Here is a 15,606-nt window from a genome sequence, read left to right as displayed (position 1 = left end):
GTCAGCCAGGTAATGTTGCTTTGATTGTGTTTTTGATTAATACCTCTTGGGTTTACCTATTAGGTTTTGTTTGTTTATTTATCTGTTTGCTTTGCTTTGCTTTTATTTTCTCTTTTTGCTTGGAAAAAGTGCCCTGAATTCAGGATACTTTGTTTCTTGTTTGGTTTTGTCCCTTAGCATTCATCTCAGTCATGGTTGATTCTTCCATTCTTGGAAGAATTTAGATGCCAGATTGCAATTCTTTGGATCGACCTTCATGTCAGGTGACCTGGATGGTGGTCCTCAGGAGAGGGAGAGCTAGACGGGTACCAGCAAAGCCAAGCAGGGCATGTACAAATGAAGTAATTATCATTTGGTGGTTTCTCAAAACCCCTGCCCCCTTTATGCACATTCTCCATTCTTAGAAACCATGACCCAAACCCACCACCCCAAAGACATCAATTCTGTATTGCACTCTCAAGAAGCCTTGCTCTTAATTATTTCCAGAGCACATAGTAAAGTGAAGACCGATATAGGCATATTTTCCAGCTTTGGAAGAAACATTAGGAGGAATTTTCTAGAATAGGGCCTGTGATGGTTCAATGCATGTGTCAACTGGACTGGGACACAGAGTGCCCAGACATTTGGTTAAACGTTATGCTGGTATGTCTGTGAGGATATTTCTGGGTGAGCCGAACATCTCTGGGTGAGATAAATTAGTAAAGTGAGTAAAACACATTGCTCTCCCAATGTGGGTGGGCCTCAATTGAAGGCCTGAATAGAACAAAAAGGTGGAATAAGAGAGATTCCTGTCTCTTTCTGTCTGACTACTTTTGAGCTGGAATATCAGTCTTCTCCTGCCTTTAGACTCAGACTGGAACTTACACCACCGGCTTTCTTGGGGCTCCTGCTTGCCGAGTGCACATCTTGGGACTTCTCAGCTTCCTAACTGTGTGAGCCAATTCCTTATATCTATCTATCTATCTATCTATCTATCTATCTATCTATCTATCTATCCATCCATCCATCCATCCATCCATCCATCCATCCATCCATCCATCTATCTATTGTTTCTCTGGAGAACACAGAGTAATTCAGGACCCTGCTGGACAACAGAAAATCATGTGTTTCTATATACTATGAATTCAAGTTATGGAGCTGGGAAGCCCTACCCAATGGACCCAGGAACAATGCCCCTGGTGAACGTCATCCCCAAGCTCAGTGCCACAGGGAGGGACCTGCTGCAGAAACTTTTGAAGTGTCACTCCATCCAACACATCTCAGCAGAGGCCCTGCAGAACCTGCCCTTGTATGACTTCTGTCCCCTCCATCCCGTTTCTCAGGCTCAGGTCCCCAGCCACCAGGCTGGTGCCTGGCCTAGTTAAGCTCCCTCCCAGGAGGGAAGGAAGAGCAGGGCATGCACAGTAAGCTGGGGTCCAGCTGTGCTGAGCTCAGCCAGCATGGAGGTACGCCAGCCCATGATCTTCACTCCCTGGGAAGATTGGTACATCCACTTAAAACAAACAATAATTCCAAATAGGGCATTGAAAGTATTATTAGAAGCACACTATTGAATGTTCAGCTTAAAACATTAGGAAAGGAAAACCTAATGGCCTTACAGCTGTCAGCTCACAGCTAAGCAGGCACATTCCAAACAGAATATAAACTTCAGCAGAATATAAATGGTAATCAGATGAGGCCACTCCATGACTAGCCTGAAGCTAAACAGTAACAAGGCTACTGAGTAACCACAACAAATAACTAAAATTTCCCTTCTCCAGCTCACATAAGGACCTGTAGTTTCTTTGTTAGTGATGACCTTTGCCTAGTTTCATCCCCCCATCTCCTAGAGAAAAGTCAAGAAGTCGCACAATCATCAAACTATCGCTACTTCCTGCGAGGATCCAACTCAAAACGGGCCCCTGCTTCCCTGAACATTCTTAGAATCACATGACTCAGTCTAAAGCCCACAATCAATCCCATCCCATCTCAACTCCTTCACCCTGAAGAGTCCAGAGTTTTGCTGGCAGGAACTTGTACTTCATGCAGTAATTTACATAAAGTTAACAGCATTTGACTACTTTCTTTATCCTATGATTTCAAGTTATATTTGTGGATCTGGGAAGCCCTACCCAATGTGCCCTGCCCCTGGTGCACATCTTCCCCAAACTCAATATGAGAGACCTGCTGCAGAAACTCTTGTGTTACAGATGAGCTCCTAATGGCATCTGCCAGGCGGACTTTAACATAACTTAGAATGAGGAATGGGCTGTTTACTCAATGTCCCATTTCACAGAAAGGAGGAAAGGTTTTGGAAATGGCTAAAGCTGCAGTTACTCAGAGAATCTCAATGTAAAACAAACGGACTCTAAAATGCATTCAAAGAAAAAAAAGAAAAGAAAAAAGAAACCACCCACTAAGGAAGGGAGGGAAGAAAGAAGGGAGGAAGGGAGGTCTCACCAAGGGAGGGACCTTGTGAACGTATTCAAGTCTTATCAGCCGGTAACATGTTAGTTAAGCAGTCCAAGCCTCAGATTAAAGGAGACCAAGAGAACGTCTGGCATAAACTCAACGCCCATTTCCTATCATCATAATCAACATCACCACTATCACTATTCTGTTACTGATTATCAGTCCCTGCTGATGCCTGTAACAAGGTGCACGTTCACTCGTGCATGCCCACCAACTTACTAACAAACACATTTGCCAAACCAGCCAATTGAAAGCCTGTTCATTTACCACACAGGCAAAGGAAGACAAACCAGCAGAACTCACGTTGAGCTGAAGTTCATCTGTCCACTGTCCAATCAGACGGTAACCAGGGCTCGTGGTGTTTGTGGTCTGGTACTGAAAGATGTCATAACGCCCAGGTGCGTCCCCATTCTTGTTGAACATTACTGGGGTGCCAGCGCTACCTAAGGAAGATAAGGAAATGACAGATTTTAGAGTAAAGCAAGATTCCTTCGATCTCTTGTGCCACTGGTGATGGTCTGGAGATCTGCTGATGAGTAAGGCAGCTAGTACATAAACCCATTGTTTTATAGGTCCCCCCGAATGGCCCCGAAATTCATGGGAAGGTCATCACTGTGGCCTATGGATGCTACCACTTAGAGGAGCTGCAATTCTTCCCTTTTGAACAGTTCTCCTTCTCCATATTTCATAATTTATTCTAATATTTTAATTGTGAGGAATAAAAATTAAATGTGTGATTTTCCAGAGACAACCTTAGGTTTATTCTCATTATTTTAGTTTCTACCCATCTAAATTGTGCTCAGTAAAGAACCATTTATAAAATAATAAATCAACAAATAAATAAACTTAAAAAAGGGCATGTCAGACGTTTAAAAAAAACATTAAGCAAACAAGAAAAAAGTTTATTTAAAAGGTACTTGGATACTGATTTCATTTGCAGATATTTCTGGCGAATTATTTCTAAATTACTTTATATGATAACCATGCTACAATACTTAGCAGTGTGCCTGGCAGGTGTTAAATAAATATTGGTTTCTCAATCTCTCATTTGGATGTTACTTCTTTAAAATGTCCATCTTAAGAGGAAAGTAAGGAAGCAATTATTTGGGCATAATTAGACATTGAAGTCAATTTAAAAAGGCTAATAAATTTATTGAGAGTATGTTAGAGAGAGAGAGAGAGAGAGAGAGAGAGAGAGAGAGAGAGAGAGAGATCCTTTGAAAGTGAGGTATGAGTGAAAAGTCCCTTATTATTAACCATATGAATCAATTGGCAAACCACATACAGAGAATGAAACTCATGCATTTTGGTTAGTTTCAGGAACAGTTTCAAAGGAATCTCCAAAAATTTGGTAACTGAGTATTATTTCTCTCCCTTGGCTCCCTTGGAAACAGGACAGACATTAATGTCTCAGGGTGTGTGACTATTCTGCCTTTAGGTTGATAATGGATTAACATACCTTGTAAAAAGAAAACACACACACACACACACACACACACACACACAATGCTCTTTTTTCTGTCTTTTACGAGAAGATACAGATAGTTTACAAACTGAACCCGAATCACTGAGAACAGAAGTTCATTTTGCTATTTTGGGGAGAGAAGTAGAGGCAGGGTGAAGTCTTAGGTAATGAAGCTCTTTTGCGAATTCTGATGATAAGTTTAAGACTGATTGTGAGGGAGCTCTGCATTTGGTTAGCAAAGTCATTAGCTTCTGCAGAATTTGGGCCATTGTGGCATCTACACGAATGATATGGATGAATGAAAAACAAAGGCAGGTTAACTGGAAGAAGAGAGCATGCTTAATACAGTAAAAACAGATGCCAACTCTAAAGATGCAGGCATGATGGTGGAAGTGACCCCACTCAAGTGACCACTCAACACAAGAAAGAAGTTAGAAAAAGGGTCCAACAAGAGGACAATATATTGGTCACAAGAGGGATACAAAATTGCAATCCTGTGCTAAAAGTTACCTCTACTGGAAAAGGGGTCCAATATTATAGGCATAATACAGGAGTAGCTAAAGTATTCCACACCATCCTCTAATGGTCAGGAACAAGATTTTATGACCCTTCTGGTATTAAAAAAGAAAAACCAAAAATAGAGCTTGTGGTAAGCTGAATAATGGCTCCCAAATATGTCCATGTCCTAATTAATCTCCACTACCTGTGAATGTTACCACATACGGCAAAAGAGAATTTGTGTTGAGTTAAAGATTATGACATGGGGGAAATCTTTCTGGATAATCTGGGTGGGTCAAATAGACTCATAATGGTCCTTAAACGTGAGAGGCACCAGGAGTCAAAGCAGGAAGGACATGTAATAATGAAAAAAAGAGGTTGGAGTGATGTGAGGAAGGGGTCATGAGCCAAAGAGGTGGCCTTCCGAAGCTAGAAAAGGCAAGGAATTCTTCCCCAGAGGCTCCAGAAGGAAACAACCCTGCCTTCACTTTAAGAAAAGACCAGTGGGATCTGTCAGACTTCCTTCCAAACTACAGAGCTATAAGACAATAAATTTGTATTGTTCAAGCTATTAAATTTATGGTATTTTTTATGGTAGCAGTAGGGAACTAATACAGAGCTGGAAGACAGAGAACATTGACTTTCTAATTTTACCGTATAGTACTTAGATTTAGAGAGGGGAAATCACTTGCCTGAGAGTCACTCAGTTAATTAAACTAGAATAGTGTTGAGTAACTGGCTTTGGAATCCCCTAGAACAGGTTTAAATTCCAGGCCTGTCATTTAGTATATGGATGACCTCTATTAAATTATTCAATGTCCTCTACATCTGTTTGCACTAATGATACCTTTCTCAGAGGTCAGTAAAGACTAAATATAATTATGTATTTATTAAGCACACACATATATGTGTGCTCAGTCCCATTGCTTTTACATAATAAATGCTCAATAGATGTTAATGATTTTTATGTTTTTTTTAATTTTTATCATTGTTTTATTTGCTGATATCCCAGGACCAGAACTCATGCCTTCAGATATCCAGATTAATGTTTTTTCTGATGCACCAAAATTGTCTCTCCTAACTGGCATCTAATTTACATTTTTCTATCAGTGTAAACATTTTTTTATTTTTCAAACAGCAGGCTAGAGCCCATTCTGAGATCGGGCACTGATCATGAGCAATGGAGCTTTGGTCTCCTCACCAGCTTGAGTCAGTGGCTGAATCTGTGCACCATTTCAATGTGTTTCTTCTGTGTTGTACCCAGGTGCTATCCCAGTAGCCCACAAAGGCACCTGCTTTATCACAATAAGGATCTCTGAAGCCCTCTGTGTATAGGAATTCATATGAGATTTTCCAGTACAGGGAGAGAGAATAAGCAAAAATAAATAAAATAAAAAAAGAAAAGAAAAGAAAAAGGTTTTTAGTATTGGCTTTCGACTTTTAGTGAGCCTTCCAAGTATATGAGAACAAACAAAATCTGTATTTTACATGTTATTAGCAAGAAAATAATCCTATCATTTTGTAGGAAGGCATTAATGTTCAGATATTCTTTTCTTTCATTTTGGGTACTAGGACTCACGTTGGGTTTTGCTGTAGTTCTTCAGCTTCTAGTCATTAAGTAATATGACTTCAGCTTTTCAGTCTTTGAGAGAAGAGAAGGATATTGGAGTTCTGGGGCTCCAACAGAGCTCAAGCTGAACAGCTAAATAGTCATCAGAATGGGACACATCCTCTAATCATTCTCCCTACTTACAATCTTTGTTAGGAGAAATGACTCTTGTCATGCCCTTTCCATTCCTATTAAAGTTCATGCTTAAAAAAATTAAGACAAGAGAGCTGAATACTTTATCGAAATGATAACTTGTAATAGCACATTGTGTGGCTTTGACCTTTTGATGGATTTTATAAAGCAACTGGCTTATTATTTCCTTTTATTTTCCATGACTCCTTTTTAACATTTTCCCTGAATTTCTTGAAAGAGAAAAAGGGACTGTGTTCAATGAAGTCTATATTAAAAAAAAACAACAATCAAAGAAGTCTAGAGAAAGGAAAGAAGTTATCAAAGAAGAAGTGATCACCTGGAGAAATGTCTACAGGTGTCAAAACCAGAATGCAGATGCACTAAGGTAAAGGAGACAGGTCCACTTGACAAGACGGGATGCTGAGAGGATGGATGACAGGATGGACCCGAATGTGAAATCTTCTCTACTACATGAGAGTATCTGAATGAAAGTTCTTTCTTCCTGGACAGAGTAGCATATAGGGTCTAGGTTGCTCAGATGACAAAACAGTCCTCTGCATGAATGCATTTACAAGTTTTCCCTTCTCATTTTAACACCCACGCATAGATTCCAAAAATGCTGCACAGCTTTGTGTGCCAGTCATCCAGTGTTGCTCAACAAATCATGCTAAACCTTCATGCTCCATTGACAACCTGTATTTTGCAATTTGGACAGGGCTCTGGGCAGCACCTCTCTGGGCCACTCATGTCAGCTGGGGCAGCTTGTAACCCACGAGCCTGATGGTGGATGCCAGCTGTCAGCTGGGACCTCAGCTGGGGTTACAGTCAGAACACCCACATGTGGCCTGTCTTTTGGCTTCTTGGCTTCCTCTCAACATGGTTATCTGTGTTCGCAATACAGATGTCCCCAGAGAACGAGGCAGATGCCCTATTAAATTATATGTCTTAGAAGTCACATAGTGTTACTTCCACATTAGTCACAGGCTCACCAGATTCAAGGAGAGGGGACGTAGATTTCACCTCTTGAACGAAAACTAAGTTCATGTTTCACAAAGAGCGCATGATAGGTGCCATCTTGACAAAATACACCCTAACCCAGTCTTCTGGAAACTTATAAATCTAGGTACAGACACACCTCAGATTAAAGACTTCATTACATGGCAATTCTCTAAGATTTTGTATCCAAGACAACAAATTTGTTAAATTTACATCAACAAGCATTGACATCTGGTTAGATGAACTAACATAGAAATAGCAAAATCAAATTAAACTCAGGGCATTGCATTAATTTGGGATAAATTAAAACAGCTAGAAGTGATGAAGACAAAATCAGCCATCTTTTCTCTTGGCGCATAAGAGGAGGTTAAGTACTTGGTGAAGCGGTAGCAATACTTTCAGGGCATTCTATTATCGTTTCCTAAATTGATGCTTTGGTAAATGTGAAGGTCAGAGTTATTAAATTGTACTCTATGGGTCTGGGGCAAAACTCCTAGGGGCACAGAAAATGTTGTGCTAAAGTAACAGAAGAGAACAATTAAGTTTATTGAGACAAAATAAAAATCCCAAATCCTCTTAAAACGTGCTAACAAAAGGCTAAATTTTTCACAATGGACTAATTAAAGACTTGGTTTCTTATTCTGTCTCTGTCATTTGCTGGCTGTGAAGTCTTGGACAAATGTCTTCTCCTCTCTAGTATTTCATTTTTTCATGTAAAAATCATGAAATTGCATGAGTGAAAAATGTCAAGCTTCTTTTCACTCTAATGGTTGCTCACTTAAAACATGACAGAGAACCCACTAATTAAATCTAGCATGGATTTAGAAAATGGTTGAGACCCACCACCAATGACTGTCACAGTGTCCTAGGTGCCAGAAGTCTCCTGGCTGCCTACGAGGCAGGAAAAATATCCTCAGAGAAAAGGAGATTATGTTGACCACAGAGTATGACTACAGTGATGAGAGAAACATCTGGCACTGCCTGTGAACTCCCACAGAGCCTTCTCTCTAAGATCATTCCTCCCAGACGCTTAAATAGAACAGACCATGGAGTTAGGTGCTCGAGGTACCAAGTGGAGCAGCATCACTGCCTAGATGTGTGGCTTTGGATATCATGATTCTTAATTCTCTGTGAATCACTTTCCCTATCTTTAAAAGAAGGAAAAATAATAGTGTCTAAACCATGTTGGTGTTTTGGATATTAAATAAGCCAACAAAGGTACTTAGCACAATTTCTGGTAGACAGTAGCCATTTGATAAACATATATCCTGGGTCTAGTCAGAAGCTCAGAAACTCTGACACATCAATGAAAAGACCATTTTGACAAAATGAGTCCACAAGCATTATCCTGAAGATGAATGAGAAAAGAGTCACCAAGAACATTCTCGAACCGATGTTTTTGTCACATGTTAGAATGGTCATGCATATCCAGAAACTGACCCCAGCATATGTGTTTGATAAGTAATGAAATATACATGTGTTTGTTTCTGGGAAAATTCATTGTCTATTTTAGGAGATTTGTAAGATCAGGAAAACACTACAAAAATATCATTTGTAGTTAAACTACATCTCTGGTTTCAAACATAGTCATTTTTGTCTCCATTTGATCTAGAAAATTTTTGATCCCCAAATTGGGAGTGGTTCCTTATCATCCAAATACTAGATTTCTCCTGGAAGATTGATATAATGTTGTGGGTTTAAATGGATTGTTATTTATAAGCAGAAAAGCAAGACAGTTTTCTTTAACAATAATATAATTATCTAAACCAGGAAAATAATATTGATATAATACTATTTAAAACTCACCTGCAAATTTTATTAAAAATTCTCTATTGTCTCACTAACATCCTTTTTCTGGTATAGGATCAATTAGTATCCCCACACTGCAATTAATAGCAATGTCTCCTCAGTCTCTTCCAGTCTGGAATGATCCTTCCATCTCTTTCTCACGACATGGATACTTTGGAAGAGTATGTACTAGCTAGACATTGTGTAGTGTCCGTCAGTTTGAATTTGTCTTGTGTTTCCTTATGATTAGATTGAGGTTATGTATTTTTGGCAATAAGAACTTGGAGGTGATGTTGTAATTTTCCCAGGATATCTTAAGTCCCCGCCTGTGTTTGAGATTCTGAGAACTAGGAGCACTCATGCCTGAGGGCAGGAGAAAAGATGGATGTCTCAGCTCAAGCAGAGGGAGAGGGAATTCACCCTTCTTCTGCCTTTTGGCTCTATTCAGGCCCCCAAGAGATTGAATGGTGCCCACCTACAGTGGGAGAAACCCTTTGCTTTATTCAGTTCACCAAATCAAATGCTAATCTCTTCCAGAAACACCTGCACAGACACACCCAGAAATACCATTTACCAGCTCTCTGAACATCCTTTGTTCAGTCAAGGTGACTCATAAAATTAACCACTACATGGTATAACACAAAATTCAATATAGACAGTAACAAATTAAAAACAACCACACTGAAGACGGTGAAGGAGAAAAAAAAAATGAATGTAAGTAATTTTGGAAGACATTTAACTAAATACTATAAGACTGAAGACAAAGATAACAACATAGATAGCGTACAATAACAGATCTTTTTTATTCACAGATCTGAATTTATATTCACTGAGGAAGAATTTGACTTTATACAAAAATATTTCTATTTAAGAAAAGAAGGACAAACCATAACCTCGAAATATTCATTCATTCATTCACTCACTACTCACTTATATATTAATCCAATCATTTGAAATTATCTAATCAACCAGGTTTTGACACATACGCAAGAGCAAATAATCATCCAATACGTAACTTATAAAACAGAAAGCCAACACAGGATCCCTCAAAGCACGGATGTGCAGAGGAGACTCACCATTGAAATTAACATTGCGGATGTACTTCAACAACTTCCTGCCCCCAGCTTGCTCCATCTCTGGACAGACCCCCCGGTAGTCAGCACAGAGGTCCTTGTTCATGTGATGCAGGGCGTGAGCCATAGCGTAGACAGCGTCGATCACGAACTGAACTTTCCCCTCCTGCTCATAGTTGGAATCTTTTCCTATTCTCTCCTGTCCTGCACATAAAAACAGGAAACACACACAAAGATCAGGGTTGAGTAGAAAGCCTAAATTTGCATTTACTTTCAACTGTGACTAAAGCAAACAACGTTTTGAGGACTGCAATAGTGCAAGCCGCCACATGTCCACACGTGAATTTCATGTTAGGTAGTGTTTGGTATCGGACTTTGGAGCCCATCACACTCACCTGTCTACTAGTAGACAAACATTAGAAGCAGAACGCCAAGGATCACAATGACACCTTTGTCATAAGCCCACACACTATTCAAAGCATAGTGGTCTTCTAGAATTGAGGGAGTGCTGGGATTACAAACGGGGCTGTCACATTCAGATCTCCAAAGGTCACTTACTGTAGAAAGGTGAGAGGCCAGAAGGAAAATGATAGAAGACAGCAGAAACTCCACACAGAACTCCTTACCTTCTGTACATCTACTCCACTCCTGTGTTGCCTGTCTCAGTTCCTGGTGATACTGGCGACACAGATACTGAGGCTAGAATAACTGGTGTCATCTTTCATTCTTTCCTGTCTCGCACTCCCCACTCTCAGGTACCCATGCCTAAAGAATGGCCACGTTCTATTAACTCTACCTCTGAAACACTGAGCAGTTTTTGTCATACTACCAATGTCCCATTCATGCACATCTCATCTGCTGTCAGGATGCGATGCTACGTATCTCCTTTCATCTCTTCATTCTTGTGTGTTCATCTTTCCTACTACAGAGCAAATCACCTCATCTCCATGCTCTGTCCGGATCCTTCAGTGGTTCTCCATGGCCCACAAAACAAAATCCAAACCCTTTCCCCTGACAACTGAGGATGTTCATCACGTTGCCCCCATCTGCCTAGGAAGAGTAAGAGCTGACATTGATTAAGTGCTCCCCACTGTGTTGAAAGCTTTGCATACATTATTTTTTTTTATCTTCACTTTGTGAACTAAATATTATTTATCTTCATTAATCTGATGGGAAAGCTGAGCCTTACAGAGATTAAATCATCTTTCTATGGTCATTTACAGGTAGAGCAATGACAACTCAGGTTTATCAGGCCCAAAGCTCACATCCTTTTCATTCCATGGGCCCCACCCCACCATTTCCCGACATTTTTGTTGTTGCTGTTGTTGTTGTTATTTTTGTTCCAGATGGATATGGCTACCTTTTCCTGAATATGTAATAAACTAATGTTAAATTATCTTAGCTCATCCTCTTTACTTTGCCAGAAATGCCCTTCTTTCTTGCTTTTGCCCATAATTTAATTTTCTCTTCATGACACAACCCAATCATAGCCTACACTTGGCCCTTCAATCACAATTAAATATGTTTATAAAACATTTCAACTCTATCATAGAATTAACAAAAGCACTCTGTTTTAATGCTCTAACAGTTGGCATCATAGACTTTTTCTTTCCCTTTTTTCTTATATTTTTCTTATATTCCCAACACTGAACATAACATTTAATGTCTAGCAGATTCTGAACAATATTTGTATTAAATTATGCATTCCTTTAATTCCAGGAACTCTGTTTAGACCTCATGTCCCTCTATGACAAATAATTATCCACAGACTGCATTTCACTTTCACAGCAATACTTCCCAAATTGTTTTCTATGGCACACTTGTGTAATGAAGAAACAGGAATTCTACAGCCCAAATCCCTTCCCCTGCAAAAACCAAGAGTTCCTTATAGCCACTGAGATATTTTTAGATTTCTTTACTGAGAGGCTTTTTCAGAGCATTTAATATAATAGAAAGTATAATCTCCGAGAAAAACAATTAAGAATTTTCCAAATTTACTTGAATTTGTATTTTTCCTCTTCAGAGCACACATTAATATCTCATACAGCAGACACTTCTTTGTTTTATATGTATCTCATTTAAATACTAATCAACCTTACACTCACTGATTATCACTCGCTCTAGGCCTTCCTTTCAGCAAGTGGAAAGTGGGATTTTTCTTTAAGATAAAATTCATCATGAATTCATACTGCTATTTCCTATTCAAATTCAGGACTATAGGGTTTTTTCTAACCTCAACACTCGTACACTTCTACCTCCTTCCTTCCATGAGCAAAATCCTGTTTCCTAATGACACCATTACGATTGTTTTCATTCACCTTATTCCATAATATGCAGGTAACATTTTCAGAATAACAATCACGTCTATCAGTCTAAAGAGTGTAATGAACAGCCCTGTACAAATATGTGCTGATAGGTTTTTGTCTGAGTATTTTGGCGATAGATTCTGAGAAGTGGGATTGCTTTGTTAAGCTGGAAACCCATGTATTTTCGCTAAATATTAGCAAATTTCCCTTTAATGGATTTGAACCATTTTGCTTTCTCACCAGCAAAGGATGAGAGTGTTCATTTCCCCAGAGCCTTACTACCAGAGTATAATGTCAAACTTGGATTTTCTTCAATCAGATGTGTGAAAAATGCTACCAGTGCATTTTTATTTGCATTTTGCTTATTTTAGGGGAGGGTGAATATCTTTGCATATGGTTAAACAGCCATTGTATTTCTTTTTCTGCAAACAGTTTATAATTGAGCCAATTGTTATAAAAAGTTGTTGGTCATTTTTTTCTCTATTTTTAAAAGTTTTCTATTAGTTAAACATATTAACTCCTTGAGATTAAGCTGCAAGTATTTTTCCTAGTTTGTTATTTTGTTTTACTTTATTTAGGTATTTATTTTCTAAATAAAATTACATTAAGTTAAAAAAATGTTTTTCTAAAAAATCAAAATCAGGGTATTTTTCTTATTGCTTCTGAATTTTCAATTATGGTTGGAAAAAATGCGCCCATTCTCAGAGTACAGAAGATCCCATCCATGTTTTCTTCTGGTAGCATGCAGTATGAGGAATCAATTAAAAATTTATTTTTTCATATAACTAGTCAGTTATCATAACATATAAACATTTATCTTCTCTCACTGATTTGAAGTGCTTCCTTTATTATATACTAAATTTTCATATGTAATTAGGACTATTACTGGATTTTAAAAATCTATTTCATTGATTGGTGTGTCTACTCATGTACCAAAACTGTAGTTTCACTTATAAAAACTTTATGATATATTTTAGTAACTAGTAGAGTTAGCCCTTATTCTACCATAATTGTTCTTCTTTTTTTCAAAATTTTTGTTTATGTAATCTAATTTTATTAAACATTTCTCTACCTCGAGAAAATAAATGGTATAGGTATTGGGTTTATGCTGTGTTAACAATGAACTTAGCTAGAACAGAAATCTTTATGACAGTGAGTCTTCCTATCTGTGTCTTTCCATTTGTTCAAGGCTAGTGTTGCTTCCTTTAATAGCATTTAAAATTTTTTCTGACACAGGATTTAGTGTTTCTTGGAAAATTAGCTGAGGCATATCATTTATTTTTGCTATTATAAATATGGTATTTTTTGCTATGCATCTTCCAACTGGGTTTTGGTTGTATACACAAAAGCTATTCCTTGTTTTGTTGTGGTTGTTTTATTATTTTTAAACTATGATGAACAATTTTAAGTATGGTGCAAGGTTGAAAGAACTTTATAGTGAACCCATCTAGATTCTTACATTAAAGTTTTACTGTACTTATTTTATAAGGCAATTCATTTTCTAATATTCATTTTATAACCTGCTACTTTACAAATTTCTCTTAGTTTTTATAGTACTCACAAAAGGCAATCCTGAGGCATTATGACCATTCTAATATATGCTATGAAACGGGTTCAGACTAGTAACTCAAACAAGCAGTTTCTAAACTGCATTCACAAAGACATTTATCTCAGCAAGACTGTCTTGAAAAATAATTGCAATATTTTAAATAATGAAATATTTTATACTTTGTGAAACATTGCAGGTTTTTCCCCTCTCTTGGAGAGTAACCAGGTATGTTAGTATATTAAAGGCTCTGAGAAGACCTAAACAATACATTTATCTTTGGGGCTACCAGGACCTGAAAAATAGTAGCCTTATATCAAGAAAATCAGAAGTGGCAAGTTCATTTAAAAAAAAAAAAGTTTATCGTTTCTCTACTGTGGCAGACACAACTGTCTGCCACTTCAGAGTCTCTGGGTACTCATTTACCACCCCACTTTTCCTCCCCTAACAGAAATCTGGTTTCCTTCAGACGTTGGCAGCTGCCTGTAGGAGTGACAGGTCCTAGACCTCCCATGAGTCTCACTGAGTCCATCTTGATTTGTCTAAGCCAGTCCAATTTCCTCTAAAGGGCCCATTTAGGAAGAGGCCTGGGACACAATTCTACCAATGATGGAAGAAAAGTGTTTAGTAGGGAACTCCGGAAAAAGTTTATTTAATCTTAAGAAGAGATGGACACTGTTGTATACCAAAGGCATTACACACACACACACACACACACACACACACACACACACACACACACACCTGCAGTTACTCTAGTTTGTGGTCCTGAGAAAAGCATATAACATACAGATAACAGCAGGACAAAACTGTGATAGGGATATGAAAAAACAACTGAGCTATGAGTTAGCCAAATAAATTTCCAGTTTATTTGAACACTACCACTTTACAACATCCTAAGGGACTAGCATGAAGCACACTCTTCCCCTGATCCAAAGGAAAAAAGTGAAATGCAGTTTTAGGAAATATTTGTAATATAGATTGAAGTAGAAAAACAAGCATTTTAATTCTTAATTAAGAGCTCGTTCTTTTAATCTTCCTGATGAACTGAGATGTTATATTCTTTCCTTGTATACAAGTCATCCTTTTCATCATGTTTCCCAGAAAAGAGCCTGAGGTTACATAAAATGAGGAGAACTCTGAAGCATTATCTTTAACTTCTCCAGCATGCAAAGAAGTTACCTTTTGAAGTCTCCTGATTTTCTGCCCCATTGTTATATTTATCCAAAGAGTATAGTATTTACCTTAAAAATGAACACTCTTCTAACCTTCTGTTTATACATTGGGAGCTGCACTACACAAGAGAAACCCACAAACTCTTTCACTACCAGAATTTCTAGTGTTCAGTCTGCTGGTGAGGTTTTCTCTTTGAGAGACCTGCTGAACTCGCCCATTTTCATACATCGCTTTCTCAGAATATATGCCTTAGTGAATATGCATAAGGCAATTATTAAAAGGAAAAGACAGGAAATGCAAGAAAATACGGATTTAAAATTATTTATATAAACAATCCCATTTCAATGGGGAAACCAAAAGAAAGATAGTGTGAGAGGTAGGCCAGAAACAAATCAAAGAGATTTGCTTATGCAAACTAAAAAACATACCAGAAAGTTTTAGCAGATGTGACCAGCTGGCCCAATGCTTATCATATATTTCCAAGGGAGTGAAACATTGTAATTTTTATTTGGATTTCAAACACTAATTGAAGTTATTTCGTTTGGGAAGACCTCTCTGAAATCATG

General features: G+C 38.1%; 1 protein-coding gene across 10 annotated transcripts in view; it reads right to left on the bottom strand.

Annotated features, from left to right (window-relative positions):
• The window catches only part of GRM7 (glutamate metabotropic receptor 7), an 822,860-nt gene that overhangs the window by 268,834 nt on the left and 538,420 nt on the right, over positions 1 to 15,606 (bottom strand). For all 10 annotated transcript variants that reach the window (XR_013994860.1, XR_013994861.1, XR_013994862.1 and 7 more), the window contains exons 6-7: positions 10,016 to 10,216; positions 2,755 to 2,894 (exon numbers count right to left, since the gene is read on the bottom strand). Coding sequence is in view for 7 of the 10 variants with exons in the window: in XM_081071753.1 (XP_080927879.1) it covers positions 2,755 to 2,894; positions 10,016 to 10,216 (341 nt within the window). In the remaining 3 variants the exon portion in view is untranslated. The remainder of the gene's footprint in view (positions 1 to 2,754; positions 2,895 to 10,015; positions 10,217 to 15,606) is intronic.

This window comes from Rhinolophus hipposideros (assembly GCF_964194185.1).
Source record: "Rhinolophus hipposideros genome assembly, chromosome: 14".
Lineage (NCBI taxonomy): Eukaryota > Metazoa > Chordata > Mammalia > Chiroptera > Rhinolophidae > Rhinolophus > Rhinolophus hipposideros.
This window is presented reverse-complemented; position numbering and strand designations above follow the sequence as displayed.